Source organism: Phyllobates terribilis, unplaced genomic scaffold, assembly GCF_046119375.1.
Source record: "Phyllobates terribilis strain yellow unplaced genomic scaffold, ASM4611937v1 Scaffold_11__3_contigs__length_659146591, whole genome shotgun sequence".
In the NCBI taxonomy this organism is placed as follows: Eukaryota; Metazoa; Chordata; class Amphibia; order Anura; family Dendrobatidae; genus Phyllobates; species Phyllobates terribilis.
Genome location: NW_027362771.1, coordinates 68,701,429 through 68,722,126, shown reverse-complemented (window position 1 = coordinate 68,722,126; position 20,698 = coordinate 68,701,429). Strand labels below are relative to the sequence as shown.

The 20,698-nt window shown below is 41.4% G+C and overlaps 1 protein-coding gene across 2 annotated transcripts in view; it reads left to right on the top strand.

Moving 5' to 3' along the window:
• DPYSL3 (dihydropyrimidinase like 3) overlaps nucleotides 1–20,698 on the top strand; it is a 144,828-nt gene that overhangs the window by 68,105 nt on the left and 56,025 nt on the right. Inside the window, exon 1 of one of the 2 annotated variants that reach the window (XM_073651287.1) lies at nucleotides 19,858–20,086. The exons of the other annotated variant lie outside the window; for it this stretch is intronic. Within the exon in view, the coding sequence (XP_073507388.1) occupies nucleotides 20,048–20,086 (39 nt within the window). The 5' untranslated portion in view covers nucleotides 19,858–20,047. Of the gene's footprint in view, nucleotides 1–19,857; nucleotides 20,087–20,698 lie in introns of those variants that run through there. 2 annotated transcript variants of the gene reach the window in all.

Below are 20,698 nucleotides of genomic sequence, written 5' to 3'. Positions count from 1 at the left end.
CATAAACAAAGTATCTCAACTTCATACTACCTTTCTAGTGGAAAAAGTAGTCGTGGAAATGTGATATTTGTCAATGCCAATTCAATATTGTGACAAATAAGTATCATTTGGAAGTAAACTGATTTTTATTTATGATGTAATGTGAGGGGTGCTACATCCATAGAGATTGGTGTATTGCAAATCATGCTACTGTAGAAATGTCCCTCGTTCTACCTGATATAAAGAATTTCCACATTCAGTAGCAAGAAGCTTTCACTGGATATTGTTTCATAGCAGTAGTTATGGGATTAATATTTAAACAGCGTCATGTATATGTAATGTAATCACCCCACCGCCGTTGTCTTCTCATCAGTAGCTGCACTTTGTTCGCTGCTTTAATAGCCGATTAGAATGCGTATCTGTTAATGTATTTTCTGTGAAGGGCAGCAAAACCGTAGGTTGAATTTTAAGCAGCACATGGAAATAATGCAAGTGTTTTCTTGGCTCCAGGCGCTACATCTGTCAGCCCTTCCTATTGTTTTCACAAGCAAAACCCTGGAGTGCATTTCAGAGGAAAAGTATGCGAAGCTTCTAAGGGCAGTGAGAGTTTCTGGCCGATCACCCATGTGTGTCTGTACAACAGCGTCCCGTTAGAGGATGAGCATAATGTTATCAGCCTTATATTATTACAATTTATCCTTCAGGAGGGAAGAAGACGTATGACCCATAATATGTGGAGTCATACTACATACAGATACATTACAAATGCAAAAAAGCAACACACAATTCAAGCATTAGTTATTTTTGAGCCAGCAGGTTGAGCTATAATGTGCATGCTGTATAGAAAAAGGAAAAAAATTATATTTTTACCATATACAGTGGTGGCAAAAAGTATTGGCACCCCTGCATTCTGTCAGATAATACTCAGTTTCTTCCTGAAAATGATTGCAATCACAAATTCTTTGGTATTATTATCTTCATTTAATTTGTCTTCAATGAAAAAACACAAAAGAGAATGAAGCAAAAATCAAATCACTGATCATTTCACACAAAACTCCAAAAATGGGCCAGACAAAAGTATTGGCACCCTCAGCCTAATACTTGGTTGCACAACCTTTAGCCAAAATAACTGCGAACAACCGCTTCTGGTAACCATCAATGAGTTTCTTACAATGCTCTGCTGGAATTGTAGACCATTCTTCTTTGGCAAACTGCTCCAGGTCCCTGATATTTGAAGGGTGCCTTATCCAAGCTGCCATTTTGAGATCTCTCCACAGGTGTTCTATGGGATTCAGGTCTGGACTCATTGCTGGCCACCTTAGAAGTCTCCAGTGCTTTCTCTCAAACCATTTTATAGTGCTTTTGGAAGTGTGTTTTGGGTCATTGTCCTGCTGGAAGACCCATGACCTCTGAGGGAGACCCAGCTTTCTCACACTGGGCCCTACATTATGCTGCAAAATTTGTTGGTAGTCTTCAGACTTCATAATGCCATGCACACGGTCAAGCAGTCCAGTGCCAGAGGCAGCAAAGCAACCCCCAAACATCAGGGAACCTCCGCCATGTTTGACTGTAGGGACCGTGTTCTTTTCTTTGAATGCCTCTTTTTTTTTCCTGTACACTCTATGTTGATGCTTTTTCCCAAAAAGCTCTACTTTTGTCTCATCTGACCAGAGAACATTCTTCCAAAACGTTTTAGGCTTTCTCAGGTAAGTTTTGGCAAACTCCAGCCTGGCTTTTTTATGTCTCTGGGTAAGAAGTGGGGTCTTCCTGGGTATCCTACCATACAGTCCCTTTTCATTCAGACGCCGACGGATAGTACGGGTTGACACTGTTGTACCCTCGGACTGCAGGGCAGCTTGAACTTGTTTGGATGTTAGTCGAGGTTCTTTATCCACCATCCGCACAATCTTGCGTTGAAATCTCTCGTCAATTTTTCTTTTCCGTCCACATCTAGGGAGGTTAGCCACAGTGCCATGGGCTTTAAACTTCTTGACACTGCGCACGGAAGACACAGGAACATTCAGGTCTTTGGAGATGGACTTGTAGCCTTGAGATTGCTCATGCTTCCTCACAATTTGGTTTCTCAAGTCCTCAGACAGTTCTTTGGTCTTCTTTCTTTTCTCCATGCTCAATGTGGTACACACAAGGACACAGGACAGAGGATGAGTCAACTTTAATCCATGTTAACTGGCTGCAAGTGTGATTTAGTTATTGCCAACACCTGTTAGGTGCCACAGATAAGTTACAGGTGCTGTTAATTACACGAATTAGAGAAGCATCACATGATTTTTCAAACAGTGCCAATACTTATGTCCACCCCCTTTTTTAGGTTTGGTGTGGAATTATATCCAATTTGGCTTTAGGACAATTCTTTTTGTGTTTTTTCATTGAAGACAAATTAAATGAAGATAATAATACCAAAGAATTTGTGATTGCAATCATTTTCAGGAAGAAACTTAGTATTATCTGACAGAATTGCAGGGGTGCCAATACTTTTGGCCACCACTGTATGCACGGACGAGAAAGAGGGTAACAATGTTTTGAACTTTTGACTTTCAGGCTTCATATCTCACGATCCACTAGAATAGCGTTTAAAAAAGGGCTGGATGATTCCTCGATACACATAACATTGTGGGTTATGGTTAAATTAGTGACAAAATGTACAATTGGTGGAGGAAGGTTGAACTTGATGGACCTAGGTCTTTATTCAACCTATGTCACTATGAACGTGAGACTACCATCATTTGTAAACAATCATCTTGGCTATCTCCTACATAAATTTGGGTTGCAACTACACTACTCACAAAAAGTTAGGAATATTGGGCTTTCGGGCAAAATTTCTGGATGAACCTAAAATGCATTCTAACCTTTTCAGGTGAATTTAATGTGACCATCTCTTACTTTAAACTTTTGAGTGCACATTTCTAACTGTTCAATGTTTCAGTATTTTTTGCACAACCTGCAAAAGGCCACATGACAAGTTATTGAAACACTGACATTTTTTTGTTGGGGTATACCCTCCACTGTTATTGGCTTTTGTTTCAATAAATTGGTTGAGATGAGGAAATCACCATTGCATGCTTCTACGTAAATGCCCTACTTTCATGATAAAATATCACTGTAACTGGAACTTTTTACGTTTTCCATAAATTTCGCATGAAAGCCAAATAACACTAACTTTATGTGGGTAGTGTATTTAGCATATGATTAGTTATGCAGATTCTTGTCATGTCACTGCATTGTTACGGTTTTGCTCCTGGTGGTTGAAAAATATTTTTCTTCCTGTATACAACAAAATACTACCTGCTCTGACATTCCCTAATAGCTCAGTGTGTTATTAGGTAGATTTCCAAGCAAAAGGTCACTGGATTGAATTGAGGAGCAGCCATGAAGAAAAGAAAAACAGCATCATCCAGCTCATCGACAGCTGTCTCTCAGCCAAGAAGATTGCCAAACTGCATCATGTGAGTGCCATGACAGTTGGAAGAATGCAAAATGAAGTCCTTCCATCCATTCAAATGCCAAGAGGTGGATGTCCAGGGAAAACATCAGAGTCAACAAGTCAGCTCATCACAAGGTCTATCAGTTCTGGTACGACAAACATGGCAGTAGAGGGGGCTCATATGCTTCGAAATAGATCACAGAGCACCATTACTGATGCAAGCACTGTGCGACGCACGTTACCCAAGTCTGGAATGGTGTCCCAAAAAAAGATGAAGAAGCCTCGACTTCAATATCGTCATAAGAAGCGTCATCTCGAGTTTGCAAAAAAGTATGAAAAGTGGACAGTGGAAGATTGAAAACGGGCAATTTGGCGCGATGAGATGAAAGTCAATAGATTAGGCTCTGATGGGTGCAAAGGGGTCTGGAAGAAACAAGTTAAAAAGGGGCTAACGGTCAAGAAATTGAAGGAACCGTCAAGCTTCGTGGAAGAAGCTTGATGATATGGGGTTGTTTCGCATCCAAAGGTGTTGGATACTTGATCAGGATCAATGGTGGTCTCAATGCTGAGCTATGTGAGTATCCTACAAGGTGAGTTACTTCATACACTTGAGTACTTTGGGTATGAAAAGGACAACATAGTGTTTCAGCAGGACAATGACCTGAAGCATACATTGAGATTGGCGAAGAAATGGTTCAATGACAATGAAGTAGAGGTGCTGGATTGGCCCCCACAGTCGTCAGACCTCAACACTGAACTCTTGTGGCTAGAGTTGAAGAAAAAACTGTACACATACACACGTATGCACAAACTTTGGGAAGGGGTAGAAGACTTGGGTCGAAACATGCTTGAATCTGAATGAAAGCATGCCCAGAACGATTCAGGCAGTGTTGAAAACCAGGTGGATTTACAAAATACTAACAAAATAATAAAAAATGTAATTTAGATTTTTAGGAGCAAAGCAGTAACATGACAAGAATCTGCATAACTAATTAATTTAGATTGTGAGCCCCCAATGGGGACAGCGATGATAATGTATGTAACGTGCTGTGGAATATGTTAGCACTATATAAAAATAAAGATTATTATTATTATTATTATATGCTAAATAGTTGCAAGTCAAATTTATGTTTCAGATAGCCAAGATGATTGTCTATTAAATGATGGTAGCATCACATTCGAAGCAGTAGTGGATGGTGAGATATGGAGCCTGAAAGTCAAAGGTTCAAAACATTATTATTCTTTGGCGCATCAATATATACTGTACCTCCGTGCTATACAGAGATTGTCATTATATACGAGTCCATACCACTATTGGGATTCACCATCCAATTTTTCTGTCTCAGACACGCTCACCTACCACATTGATGAATTGGAAGGTCTCGATTTACTCTAGGGCAGGAGTAGGTAACCTTACAAAGGAGAAGATCTCATAAGGTTAAATAAAGACAAAAGTTGAAGGGCTCGATTCATCAAAATATTGGAAGAAATATTGAACAAAAATTATGTAAAGTTTGGCATTTTTACAACAGCTCCTCCAACTTTTTCGAAAGTGGGCAAAGCGTAGCGGAAGGAGATGTGGTTGAGCGTAGCCTGACAAATTCATCATAATTTACTCCACAAGAGTGTTATAAATTATGACAGTCACAGACTGGAGTACATTTCCTAGCCTGGTGCACTGCAGGTAAAAGATGCAATGAATTTGGTGCTTCTACTCCAGCACTCCCTAGATCAAGATCTGTTGTACAAACTGCAAGTCTAGATTAATAGGTTCCCAAGTGTTTTGTTATTTTCTCACTTATTATACAGCTAGATTTTTTTTTTAATTCTCGGAAACCCCTTTAAAGCAAACTTTGATAACTGAAAAATTATCCTCTTTTCATAGCACTCGGCAGCCCCATAAACAATTAATGAAGTGCAGGTTGAGCACCTCTGCTCCATTCAAGGTGGTCATTCTCGAGATCCAGAACTCTATTTTTGGGGTCTCAGCAATCAGTAAGTTATTAGCTATCCTATGGATACGGGATAAAGGGGGCATTCCCAGAAATTAAAGTTAAGTACAGTAGGTAAGAGATTATTCCTACCAAATCAGTTTACAGTGCTACCATTTACATCTTTATATTGCTATTCCATGTTATGTTGTATGTGTGTCCATGTTCATTGAAATGCCATATATACAGTATATATGGTACAGAAACTCTTCAGTTATCAAATATACTGCCTGGGTTCATACTTTCCACTTAGATCCCATATTTTATTTCATATGCTGTCTCTGGGTAATTAATGTAGTCAGTTTACATGAAGCAAAAGCTGTCATTATAATTTGAGAAATTGTCTGGAGTTTGGGTGGGATCTTCCTTGCTGCATAATTTTGAGATGAATGGAATTGCTGTAGCATCAAGCCTTAAATAACATATAGCATGTTTATGAGGAAGATCCCTCTGGTGGGACAAATTGCCCAAGTTTCTGGAGTATCTCGTATTTACTCACAAGAGTCCTGCTGCTTTGGCCACGCGGATATAATTTAGAAAGATGAACATGTTAATATCCAATGAAAATATTATTTTCATGACCACAACCTGATACTAACAAATAAGGATATAACTAAAGAGAGCAAGTCCTCATGCCTAACTCTTGAATTAGACCTTCTCCCTCAAGGATAGACCCCCTAAATCAGATCAGACCTCAGGCCAGATACCTAAATCAGGCGCGTACCTATTATGGCTTCCCTTGTATTCAGGACTCTATCACACAAACTGTTGAGCTAGACCCTGATAGACCTGATGTGGAAGAAGGCCTATGGGACCTTTGTTCTGTGGCCCAGTAGCAAATGCAACCCGTATCTGAACCCTAGAATTGGTTATAATTGAGATTAAGACCGTTTTATTTGATGCCTACTTTATCAAGCAAATTGTATTGTAGCTGAGAATGGGATATGCTCTGTTAGCTGGGGCAGGAAGGCTATGTTCATATGTTAAAGATACAATCAATCTTTCTAGAATCTTTTTTTTGGGACGACACATATGGGCCTAACTAACTTGATGTTGTTACTGGAATGCAACATCCCAGATTTAATCTGGAGGAGTCTTCTAAAGATTAGAAAGCAATAGCTAGACATTGCCTCCCTACATCATTCCCTTAAAGGAAAAATAGAAAATTTTTGTTTGCATAGGTTCATATGACAGATGTCAACTGATAAAAACTCTCCCTTAAGTATTGAAGTATATTCAATAGTTTTTTAAGACTATTTTTGTCTGTTTTTGGGGTCAAAAATGTTCTAGTCTTTTACACACATTTTAAGCATTTTATTTTTTGCGTGTAAAAAGTAACATTAAAGGGGTTGTCCACTACCTGGACATTCCCTTTTCAAATTAAGTAGTCCCTTTTGTAAAATAGCTGAAACTCACCTCCTGCGATGTAAGCCTCTGGTCTCCCAGTGCTTGCATGATATTATTATGCCATGTGCGTCCTGCTATTTGGACTACTGCGCTCTCATATTTTTTTTGACAAACCTCAGATCAGCAGAAGTGAGTGCACAGCGGTACAATAGCGGCTGCTGATTGGCTGCAGGGCTCACGTGGCAAAACATTGTCATGCAAGCCCCAGAAAATGCAGCACCAACATCATTGGAACAGCGTAAGTGCAGGAGGTGAGTATCTGTTTTTAATTTACAAGGACAGGACTATTTTATTTATAAAGGGGCTGGTAGTGGACAACCACCTTAATTTCCATAGTTTTCATCAAGCCGTGTATTTTTTTTTTTTTTAATATATGTATCATGCATCTTCATGGCTTTTTATAACAGTATATAGAGAATCTTATTAAAAAAATAGCAGGAAAAACATTCAGGCCCAGATTGATAAAGACAGTTGTTTTGGACTCCAGTCTCATTGAAGGGAGTGCTGGAGTAAGATGGACTTAATTCATTAAGAGGAGTGTGCCTCTTAATTAATTTGTCACATCTTTTCACTACTGTGCTCTATCCAAAGTCTGGTGTACATTTCTGCCATAATTATGATTGTGTGTGCTTGGCCAAGACCCGTCTCCCCTGAGCTCCACCCAATTTATAAAACTTGATGGAGCTGGCCGGGACTGGCATGGAAACGCTAAAAGTAGACATTTTTTGCACAACTTGGATTGACGTTAAAAAAAACCCATTACATTTCAAGTCGTTTTATGCCAGAATTCTTGCAAAAACTGCTTTATGACTTGGGACCGTACTGTATAGAAAGAATAATGAAAAAAAGCCACCAAAAAACTTGCAAAAACTCTCAGAACACATTTTTCACATATATTTTAGGACACAGAAACATGGTGTTTCATTTGCTAAAAAGTTTTAACCGCAGCCTCAGTTACATGTAGATTGTGATATCATTCTATATGGCCCCTAACCACCATGACACAAACATTATTGTCTGTGTGTGACTATTCATATGTAGCCTTCAAGTCAGGGAGTAGCAGAACACAGCTCAAAAGAAGGATTCCCCATTTATCAAAAGAATAGGACACCTTGACCCTTGTTTGACACTCTAAAAAACGTATATGAGATAGATTTGCAGTCTATCAAGGTGACTTTCAGTGTAGTTCTCACTATAGGTTGGAGTCCTTGAAGTATAACCAACACCTATTAGGCTACGTCCACACGATCCGTAGCCGACTGCGGCCCCGAGCCTGCGGACGAGCCTCCTCCGACTTCCGCTCATTATGCAAATGATCGGCGGCCGGGTTTTTTTTCTTCTAACAAGCGTGCTTTCCCCATAGAGATTAGGACCCGCAGGAGAAATAGACATGCTGCGGTCTGGAAAGACGTGCCGCATGTCAGTTTCTGCGGGTGTGCCGCAGACGCATAGTGGGCAAGGGATTTGTATAAATCCCATCCACTATGCTGTAACATCTGGTCACTGCGGATTGCACACACCGCACTTGCGCTGGGTCCAATCCGCAGTGAACACTGATCGTGTGCACATACCCTTAGTCGTTTATGGCTTATACTTTTGATATCCCATACATTTGTCCAATGACAATATCTCTTTATGCTCTTTTTTGGCCTTTGAATTTAGTTCAGTCTGACTATATAGCTCTCGGACCCGAAAAGATTGCACATTCCTGTTTTAGAGCATGCGCTGGAATTGTAAGTAGATTTATGCAGGGCTGTGGAGTCGGAGTCGGTGTCCATTTTGGTGGAGTTGGAGTTGGAATCGGAGTCGGTATAAAATGGACCGACTCCAACTCCTAAAATGTATAATAAATTGGGTACAGTAGTTCAATGCAGTTTGTGAGGAATATTTTTTCATAAGAGTTTGGGAAAGTTATGAAATGTTCTATAAATGTCTGTCCTATTCCTGATCTAAGGGTCTAGACTTTTAGCTGAGATTAATCTGTGCTACAGTAAATTTATCACTTAGACATGAGCCATGTATGAGGGAGTCGGAGTCGTGGAGTCGGAGTTGGAGTCGGTGTCATGGAAATTGAGGAGTCGGAGGTTTGGCTTACCGACTCCACAACCCTGGATGGATGTGAGATATGGGAAACGTCATGACAATTCAATGTTGAAACATTCAATGGCTTGAGAGTAGAACATCTTGTTCTTCCATGCATCCTTTGGCAGATGGTTATCTGTGGTTCCAGTGTCTAGTCTGACAATGTCTAGACATGGGAACTACGAATAGGAGTCAGATCTTGGGGTTTTTTAGGTGACACATACAGAAGACACTAAGAAAAGAAGAAAGCCGAAAGTCTAACATATTTGAAGGAACACTTAACAAAAAAAAATGGTTGATTCTGGATGAGCGCCAAGGCAGCTACTCTGTAACAGATGCTTGCGATAGCCATCAGGATTAGCCTTAATTTATCTAAACATTGTGATGAAAGATCAGCACCATTTATTGTGCTAGTTACACATATATGAAAAAGCTGAAAGTCAAGCTGGTAGTCTTCAAGCTTGGCTTACGTGTGTGGCATCTGAAGTGCTAGTGGGCATTGTTATGCTTGTAAGAGGTCATTGTAAACATTCACATATTTGTGGCTCCCTTGTATCCATCTTCTTGTACCTTACTCATACATACCAAGAATAATTAATTTTATGCTCGTGTACACTAAAAAGCTTGAGACTTCATTACACCAAGATATAAAGTTCCCATCCAAAAGGCCAGTTGGCAGATTAGTTGACTAGATGAGCCAAAAATATGGCTTGTTTTCTGTCTAGAACCACATTCGGAAACATTTATCCATATTTGCTTATTTTCTTTTAAAAAAAAAGTAATAATTGGAGCCATAAGGCATATAAAGTATAAGGCATGAAGTAAAAACTGTGGGAAAAGCTGGAAAATGTTTCATTAAATTAGAGTAAGAACCATATATACAAATAAACAATACAAGTCTCATCTAGTAATAAGTCCTTCAGATCAGATCTCCTTACTTGGAAAGACTGCGGATGTTGTAGTAGTCATTGTAAGTGGATGTAAAGTCCAAAAATTGTTTAACGGGAATCTGTCACCAGATTTTCGCTACCTGATCTGAGAGCTGCATAATAAAATAAAATAAGCGATACTCAGGTGAGCAGCAGAAATAAAATAGATCAAAAAATTACCACCTTTGACACAGTGATCAGATCTCATTGCGATTTACGCCAATGTCTGCTGTAAATAAAATTGTATCAGGCTGTAGGAGCTACCCTGGCATAATGCCACTGTTAAAAAATAGTGAGGTAAGCAAAAATCAGTTAAAATGTGCATATTAATTGTGGTGCGCACCATCATTTCATACAACTTTTGGGTCTGAAAGCTGACCATGAATTCCTCCAAAGTGTCTATGACGGTTTATTTCTTTCACATTTTACATGCATTGTGCAGCTGAAATGGTACCAATGCAATGGTGATAGTGGTTTGTCACCCCTGTACGCCTGTATGTGAGCAAATCTTAAAGGCAGGGCTGCCACCAGGAATTTCAGGGCCCACCAATCACACACTAACAGTTCCCATCGAACACCATATCAGATACATAGCCATCAGCTTTTGATTTGGCCAAAAGATTTTTTAAGCTGCCACCACCAACAAGGTAGACTCTTTTGGCCGCGCTCTACTCTACTCTAACCTATTAAACACTTCTTAAAATATCCAATAATTTTTTTAGGTATATTTTTCTTTTTTTTTCTTTAAGGGAATGTGTCACATACATTTTTTAAAATGACCAATAATACCACATACAAGGGACAATTACCGTCACACCATGGCCGGACCACATATTACCACCATATAGTAACCGAATACTACAATACTGATCATTAATAAAAAAAACACAATACTTATATTAGCATAAATGCCATTATACACAGGAGCTCTGTACATAGTATACAGTGTATAGTGTCAGTGTACAGGTAATACAGGGATCACCAGTGACATTATACACAGGTGCTCTGTATATAGTGTGAAGTGTACAGGTAATTCAGGGATCACCAGTAACATTATACACAGGAGCTCTGTATATAGTATACAGTGTATAGTGTAAGTGTACAGGTAACACACTGACTCACCGGTGGCAACTCTAGTTGAAGTCCTTCATCTTCGATTTTCTTCTTCATCCAGCGCAGCTCGCCATCACTTCTTCCAGCCAGGACTCATCTCTGCATAAAATAACACAGAGTTATCTAGAGCACCGCTTCTAGAGCACATTCCCCAACTTCTACACTACGCTGCTGAATACAGACGTGCACCCACCATTAATATATAATTGGTTATTATGCAACCCACCATTCCAAATATAAATTGTAAACCACCATTGTGCCCCTACTAACTATAAATAGCCACTTTTCTCACCCAATAAATATATAAATTAGTTAGCACCTGTACTCTTTCCCCACTTTATTACCAGTCACACTCCTGCATCCTCAACGCCCCCCACTCTGTACCTTTCGCTCCCCCGATTCATTATATTTATATGCCCCCCTCCTCCCCAATTCATTGCGTCATGTCTCTCCCACCCCCACACTCAATTCATCATCATTTGTTCTCCCCCACCCTCAATTCATTATCATTTTCTGTCCCCCATCCCCAAGTCTCAATTCATCATTTTCTCTCCCCCTCACCATCAATTCATTATTTGCTCCCCCCACCCTCAATTCATCATCATTTGCTGTGCCCCGTCCCCCACCCTCAATTCATCATTTGCTGTCCCCCGTCCCCCACCCTCAATTCATCATCATTTGCTCCCCCTAAGCCCATTTAACAACAAAAAAAGTTCTGCATACTTACCTCTCATAAGATCCCTTGCAGCTCCACTTCTGCACTGGTATCCTGGCTAGTGGCGCGTGTACATGCTGGCGCGTACGCGATGACTTCATCGTATATGCTCCATCACCAGTGCGTCACAGAAGAGGCGGAGGGACTCCCTTGGAGCTGCATGGCCGTTCAGTTTTGATGGACGTGGAGCTCCAAGAAGGCTCCCTGCACTGACAATGGCGCATGATGCTTAGTTATATCCTAAGCCATTACACAGTACACAGCAGGGGCACATTTATAAGATTATCTCAGCACAGGAACATTTTATTTAACATCAAATTGTGGAACTTATTTTTATTTCAAGATCTATTAATTAAAATGTACTTTGTTGGTGGGACAACCTCTTTAACCAGGGCCACCATCAGGACATTACTGCCCTTACTGGTGTATGGGGCCTGGTGAACAGAAGTAAAGAGGGGGAGGCCCAGACCTAGTTTGGGCCCCCTCTCTTGCGCTTCTGCTCTCCGGGCCCCAGGGTATAACTAAGTATTGCGCGCCATCTTCGGCGCACATCTCACCGTAGGGAGCCTTCTTGGAGCTCCACGTCTATCAAAACTGGACGGCCGTGCTGATCCTAGGGAGTCCCTCCTACTCTTCTGTGTACTTTGTTCATCTGACAACCCCTTTAAGGCAGGTTTCACATATTCATGTTTTGCAGTCGGAGTACAGACTGTTTTGCATGTACTGGCAGCAGGTCTCTTGACCCGAACTCTGTAGCCTCATATGTCTCTGAGGCTGCCTGTGCATTACTGATGTGTCAAAATGGCATTTGGCCATTTTCACACATTAGGATTTAGTCAGTATTTGTAAGCCAAGCCATGAATTGAGCATAAACAGGAAAGAAACATGGTTAGGGAAAGAGTCAAATGGCTTCTCTGTTTTGGACTCCTGGTTTTGGCTCACAAATACTGATACAATACAGACCTAATCATGCAAAAGGGACCTAAAGGAAAATGTATAACCAGAAGACTATTGTAACAATGAATTGCTACATGTCAATACATTCTTAGGTCACATTCATACTGCAAAATTTAGTTAGCATTTCTCATAAGTATTTGTAGGGCACAACCAGAATGAGCACCTACAGAAGGTAATCCAGAATGGGAAAATCTGTACCTCTATGATTATACCCATTCCAGGTTTTGGCTTACAAATATTTATTGGAAATACTGAAGAAAATACTGTAGTGTGAAAGAGGCCTAAAATAATATATAGATGTAGCCATCATACAGCACGTAATGTGACACGACGGCTGATTCTGAATGCTCATTCCAAAGCCGTATCAAACAGTCCACGTGGATCTTTGCAATCTGTGTGCTGTCCGTGAATAACATTTACAGTTATATTTAATTTTCAGATGAAAAACTTTTTATGGTAAAAACTGACACTGACCAAACACTGATGAACATAAAAAACAAGAAAAATGACTGAGTGAGGCCTCTAGAAGTGATAAAAGATAATTAGGCCTCATTCAGATGTGCTATTTTTTTTCTAATTTTTTCCAGTGTGCGGTGTCCATTTTTGGTCAGCGTGTCAGCTTTTACAATGCATGTGTCATCCAGCTTTCTTTTATATATACTGTATTATTCTCTTTATAAGACGCACTTTTTCCCCCCAGATTTGGGAGGAAAATAGGGGTGCGTCTTACAAAGCGAAATCACCTTTTCGGCTGCGATGGAACGGGTCCCGGAGATGCGGACGTGGTGCTGTAGATGCTGCGGGGTCAGGACGGGGTGTTTGGAGGCGGCTGCGGGCCCCATGCTGTCTGCCAAGTTCTGCACTGGAGGTGTCCGGTGGTGCGATTGCTCCACTGACATCTTGCGGCAGCTGGAGCCCCGCACCTTCCATACTGTCCTATGCGATGGACTCCAGGAAAATGGGCGCCGGAGTCAGCGCATGCTCAGATTGAGATCTCAGCACCGACATCTTGGGAGACAAGATCTCGGCGCAGAGATCTCAATCTGAGCGTGCGCCGCCTCCGGCAGCCATTTTCCCAGAGCTCCGGCTGCCACAAGATGTCGGTGGAGCAATCGCACCACCGGACACCTCCAGTGCAGAACTTGATATGCCCGTGCTCTGTGGCAGAACTGTAAGCAGGGTCTTCTCTTAAGCTCTAGGCCAGATCAGCAAGATAAGACCTGCCCACAGGCTTGCCCCTATCTCTGTGTATGTCTCTATGATGAGGAACATACTTGTGCTTCAGGGCGGGCCTGTGGGCAGTGACAGTTCAGTTCCAACAGCAGACAGCCGATCAGCAGGGGAAGAGGTGCAGGGACCCATGCTGGCAGTCCCTGCACCCAGTTTGCTGTGATCGGTCAGTCAATCTGACTGACCGATCATAGCAGGGGAGGACATATCATTTGTGCAACATGTGCAGCCGCACAGTTGCCCAAGAAGTAAGGAAGCCCATCTATGCCTCCAAAACAGGTGCAATTTTGCATTTTTAGGAGGTCTTGGGCTGCAAAGAGCCCATATATTGTTCTTGCACATGGGCCCTTTTCTGTATGTGTCCACCAAAGGATCATAGTATGATAGCGCAGGAGGTGCTAAAATATCAGCACCTCCGCCCGATCAGAGCAGAAGCGCAGCGCTGTCAGTGGCTGAGCCGGCGGTGGTGCTGGAACAGCCACGGACAGTGCTGAGTACCGCCCATGGATAATTAACCCTCCAGATGCCGCGATCGCGTCATTTGGAAGGCAGTGAAGAGATGCAGGGACCAATGACAGCATCCCTGCATCTCTGCTGTGATTGGATAGTAGCTGTAACTATCCAATCACAGCAGCACAGCTCCATCTTGTCACTCTGTGACATTGTTAGAGATCGGAGCTGTGCTGCTGTGAGAACCTGAGAAAGTGTGAACTCAAGAATCAATTTTATCACCCACTCCCAGTGTCATCCCAGCCTCCCTGTCCATCCTCCCGTCTCCTTGGTCATTTTTTATTTATATGAGAGAGAGAGATTTTTTTTTGTCCGTCTGTAAATCCATCTGTTGGTAGATAGCTTTAGTTAGGTGTAGGGCGTTAGGGGGGCAATTAGTTTAGAAATAGTTAGCTAGGGCTAGTGTTAGGGTATGGGAATTAGCGTTAGGTACAGTACAGACCAAAAGTTTGGACACACCTTCTCATTTAAAGATTTTTCTGTATTTTCATGACTATGGAAATTGTACATTCACACTGAAGGCATCAAAACTATGAATTAACACATGTGGAATTATATACTTAACAAAAAAGTGTGAAACAACTGAAAATATGTCTTATATTCTAGGTTCTTCACAGTAGCCACCTTTTGCTTTGATGACTGCTTTGCACACTCTTGGCATTCTCTTGATGAGCTTCAAGAGGTAGTTACCGGAAATGGTTTTCACTTCACAGGTGTGCCCTGTCAGGTTTAATAAGTGGGATTTCTTGCCTTATAAATGGGGTTGGGACCATCAGTTGTGTTGTGCAGAAGTCTGGTGGATACACAGCTGATAGTCCTACTGAATAGACTGTTAGAATTTGTATTATGGCAAGAAAACAGCAGCTAAGTAAAGAAAAACGAGTGGCCATCATTACTTTAAAAAATGAAGATCAGTCAGTCCGAAAAATTGGGAAAAATTTGAAAGTGTCCCCAAGTGCAGTTGCAAAAACCATCAAGCGCTACAATGAAACTGGCTCACATGATGACCGCCCCAGGAAAGGAAGACCAAGAGTCACCTCTGCTTCTGAGGATAAGTTTATCCGAGTCACCAGCCTCAGAAATCTCAGGTTAACAGCAGCTCAGATTAGAGACCAGGTCAATGCCACACAGAGTTCTAGCAGCAGACACATCTCTACAACTGTTAAGAGGAGACTTTGTGCAGCAGGCCTTCATGGTAAAATAGCTGCTAGGAAACCACTTCTAAGGACAGGCAACAAGCAGAAGAGACTTGTTTGGGCTAAAGAACACAAGGAATGGGCATTAGACCAGTGGAAATCTGTGCTTTGGTCTGATGAGTCCAAATTTGAGATCTTTGGTTCCAACCACCGTGTCTTTGTGTGGCGCAGAAAACTCTACATGCCTGGTTCCCACCGTGAAGTATGGAGGAGGAGGTGTGATGGTGTGGGGGTGCTTTGCTGGTGACACTGTTGGGGATTTATTCAAAATTGAAGGCATACTGAACCAGCATGGCTACCACAGCATCTCGCAGCGGAATGCTATTCAATTCGGTTTGCGTTTAGTTGGACCATCATTTATTTTTCAACAGGACAATGACCCCAAACACACTTCCAGGCTGTGTAAGGGCTATTTGACCAAGTAGGAGAGTGATGGGGTGCTACGCCAGATGACCTGGCCTCCACAGTCACCAGACCTGAACCCAATCGAGATGGTTTGGGGTGAGCTGGACCATAGGGTGAAGGCAAAAGGGCCAACAAGTGCTAAGCATCTCTGGGAACTCCTTCAAGATTGTTGGAAGACCATTTCCGGTGACTACCTCTTGAAGCTCATCAAGGGAATGCCAAGAGTGTGCAAAGCAGTCATCAAAGCAAAAGGTGGCTACTTTGTATATGTATATACATATACACACATACACCTAACGCTATACAGTACAGACCAAAAGTTTGGACACACCTCATTTAACGATTTTTCTGTATTTTCATGACTTTGAAAATTGTCCATTCACACTGAAGGCATCAAAACTATGAATTAACACATGTGGAATTATATACTTAATAAAAAAGAGTGAAACAACTGAAAATATGTCTTATATTCTAGGTTCTTCAAAGTAGCCACCTTTTGCTTTGATGACTGCTTTGCACACTCTTGGCATTCTCTTGATGAGCTTAGAAGGGAAAGATGGAGTTAGAAGGGAAACCATTTACCAGTGTGAAACTTGTCCTGATAAACCTGGCCTCTGCATTAGGGAATGTTTCCGTTGCTACCACACATCCCTAGAATAAGTGGATTTATTTTTTTGTTTTTACCCTTGCCACTTTCTGCCATTTTCTCTGTATTCACTTTTTATTTCTTCATCGCCCGTTAATAAATTAGAGTACAACCCCCCCTCCTCAAAATTAAAAAGTTACTGCTCACTGTACCCATAGATGAATAATGTAAGGGGAATACCTTTTTTCTCTCCAGTTATGTATTCTGTAAAAGGATGGGTTGTTCTAAGCACATGGTGGGTCCTACCTTGCCGGGCAGGGACCTGCTATAGTGTGCTAGTGTCACATGGCACGTCCGTCCCTCATATAGGGATTGATTGTGTTATAGAGACATTGTACAACTAGTCCCTTTTTTGAAAGAGTGCCAGTATCCCTGGATGTTTTTTTATCTCATGAAAGTGCTCAGCTTTGCAACATTGTTACACGCCTCCATTTTGAAACATGTTGCCTTTCATTTCAATGCATTTTTTTCCTGCTCTAACAAAATAGCTGTTTTATGCTTTGTCGGCATGGTAAAGTCGTATTTACTGGCAATTGTGATGCTGGGGACATTGTACCATTATATATGAATTTATGACCTAAAAAGCCACAGGGTGCCCATCCCTTTTAGGCCTATTCGTTCAGTCAAACTATACTAACAGGGTTACGTTTGAGCACAGGAGGAATAGCTCTATAAATTTTGGGGTCCATTTCCTCACCTCTCACTACTATGTATTAAAAATTTGTCCTAAAAATGATGCTTTTGTGAAATAAAAAAAGAAATTTCATTTTTTCACACTCATTTTGAACTAAATGCTTTAACAAAATGTGGGCTCAAAAGACTTATTACAGCCATAAATGAATTCTTTAGGGGGTGCAGTTTAGATAATGGGGTCAATTGTTAAGTTTCTGCTATTTTGGCATGTCAAAAACTCGATTTCAACTAAATTTGTGTTCCAGAGCTCAAATAGTGCTTCTTCCGCTCCGAACCCTGCAGTTTGTCCAAACAGTGTTTTTTGACCACATGTGGAGTATCGCCACGCTCAGAAGAAAGTGGGTAACAAACTGAGTGGTCCATTTTTTCATGTTACCTCTTGCAAAAATGAAAAAATTGGGGCTAAAACAACATTTTCGTGAAAAAAATTGAAATATTTCTATATGATGACCTAATGTTATTACTTTGTGTGTAGTACCTGTGGGTCTAAAATCCTCAATATACCCCTGGATAAAATCTTTGAGGGGTGTAGTTTCCAAAATGGGGTCACTTGTGGGGGGTTTCCACTGTTTAGGCACACCAGGGACTCTCCAGACATGACATGGCGTCTGCTACAGTTTCTAGCCAATTTTTCGTTGCAAATGTTGAATGGTGATCCTTCTCTTCCGAGCCCTGCCGTGCACCCAAACAGTAGTCTTCCACCACATATAAGGTATCAGCGTATTCAGGAGAAATTGCACAACAAATTTTATGATGCATTTTCTCCTGTTACCTTTGTGAAAATGCAAAATTTGGGGCTAAAGTAACATTTTTGTGGGAAAAAGTAAAAGATTCATTTTTTACATTCACATTCCATTAGTTCCTGTGAAGCACCTGAAGGGTTAATAAACTTCTTGAATGTGGTTTTAATCACCTTGAGGGGTGCAGTTTTTAGAATAGTGTCACTTTTGGGTATTTACTGTTATGTAGACCCCTCAATGTCACTTTAAATGTGCTGAGGTCTCTAAAAAAATGGTTTTGTAAATTTTGTTGGAAAAATGAGAAATCGCTGGTCAACTTTTAACCCTTATAAGTTTCTAACAAAAAAAAAAAATTGTTTCAAAAATTCTTCTGATGCAAAGTAGACATGTGGGAAATGTAATTTATTAACTCTTTTGTGTGACATATCTCTCTGATTTAAGGGCATAAAAATTCAAATTTTGAAAATTGCAAAATTTTCAAAATTTTCGCCAAATTTCCATTTTTTTCACAAATAAACGCAAGTGATATCGAAGAAATTTTACCACTATCATGAAGTACAATATGTCACGAAAAAACAGTCTCAGAATCAGGGGGATCCGTTGAAGCGTTCCTGAGTAATTACCTCATAAAGTGACACTGGTCAGATTTCAAAATTTAGGCCTGGTCATTAACCTACAAAGTGTCTCGGTCCTTAAAGGGGTATTTTTTTTAGGTAAAAAATGCAGCGTCTTACATTTCCAACAAAGTGGATGGGATTTATAGAAGTCCCATGCCCTCTGTGCTTCTTTTTAACGCTGCATGAACTGACCTGCGGAGCGAATTTCAAATCTGCAGCATGTCAATTTCTCTTGTGGGTGCGCTGAGTTTTCTGTGTGGATTTTCCTCATAGATTTACATTAGATGCAGAAAATACACAGAAAAAAACAACACGCATTTCCACAGCGGAAACGCATCAAAAACGCATTTATTCCACACCTAAGTAAAAATCATTGCTCTCAGCAGCATACTGTGCTGTGTAGACAAGACGTGCTGCCGAGAATAATATCCGATGCACCCAGAATGATCATATCAGTGATCGTCATAGGTGCTTCCTTCTGTATTAAATGAAAGCCGCGCAGTTTCTATGCAGCTGTCATCGAGTAGTGTGAATGCAGCCCTAGTGCATTCACACCACTTTATTTTCGGTCTTAGAGCTGTTTGTGAAAAAAACCCGGAATGCACTCGGCCCAATGTTATTCAATGAGGCAGTGCAGATGAGCGATTTTTTTCATTAACCAAATCTGCGTGTGGGAAGAAAAAAAAAAACAAAAATCGCAGCATGCTCCATTTTCTTTTGTAAATCACACGTCATCCGCACAACACAGCCAAAAAACGCAGCAGAAACAATCGCAAGACGTGTTTTGAAGGCAACATTTTTACTGCTAAGAGAGCAGGTTGGGTGCAGAAAAAAAAAATAACGTTGCAAAAACGCAAGATGTGAAGATACCCCCAGTTCCTTTAGTGTTTTTGCAGTGATTTTCACCGATTCCGCGTGTGTACATGCCCTATAGCGAGCAGTGTGTGCCTCCTGATGACAGATGTGCAGGATGTAGTCTGATGACATGTCACTAGGAGATGTGGCACTACACAAGGGACCACTGACTAATGATCAGATCCATCCGCCCACCTCAGGTTCATGGCTTGTAGACAGGGATTGTTTCCTGAAAGGACTCCATTCGAAGTGCTTTCTAGTTTTTTGATTCGGTGCTGAGATCTGCAGTGCATCTAGCGCCCCCTGCTGTCCATAGAGGCGCAGTGCAGATGCAGAGCCCAGAAGTGGGTGAGGCCAGTGGCTAGCAAGTACTAGCGAGGGAGGAGTCCGGATCTGCTCGCTCTCTCTTCTCAGAGTCCCAGCTGGCACTGCAAAAAGGGATTTACTATTGTCTAAGGCTGCTAGGAAAAATAACAAAAAACCCCATACCTGATCTGCTGTAAGACAGACACAAAGGGAGCAGGCTGCAGAGGAGGCATCATGTCTTACCAAGGCAAGAAGAACATCCCTAGGATAACAGTGAGTGCATGCATCTCTTGTCTCTGCTTAGCTGTCATGTGTGAGGGGCTCTGTGGGGGGCTTCTGCTGCTCTCCATACACCATGTATTGGGTGTCTCGTGGAGCTGCTCCTGGCTGTCCAGGATTATCCTAAGAAGGTGACCTCACTGTATTAGGATCAGCGTGCAGGGTGCTCTAATCTGCCACCCTGGCAGGTGGATCCATCTTTATCAGCGTAGATAATGGATACATTATATGCAATGTATAGTATGGTAGGGATTTCTGATCATTACATCAAAGGGAAAGGATGACACCCTGGAGAGGGGTGGTCCTTACTGCACCACCCAAATCTACATGGGAATGGACTTCCATGCCCTTATCTATGGTGGATGCCATGTACCTGGTGTATGATCATCTCACATATACAGCTGTAAACCCATTTTCTCCTCATTCCTACCCTATAATATCTTTGCAGGTTGAGAAAAATAAAAACCTGCAAAGAACGGGAGCGTATATGGGTGACATAGGGTTGGGCGACCATGTCCACGTTTCTCTGCCTTCATCTTCTCCAGATCTTTGGCAATCTCAGCCATTTGTCGCAGGTGCGATGCAATGCTCTGCAGACAGTCATTG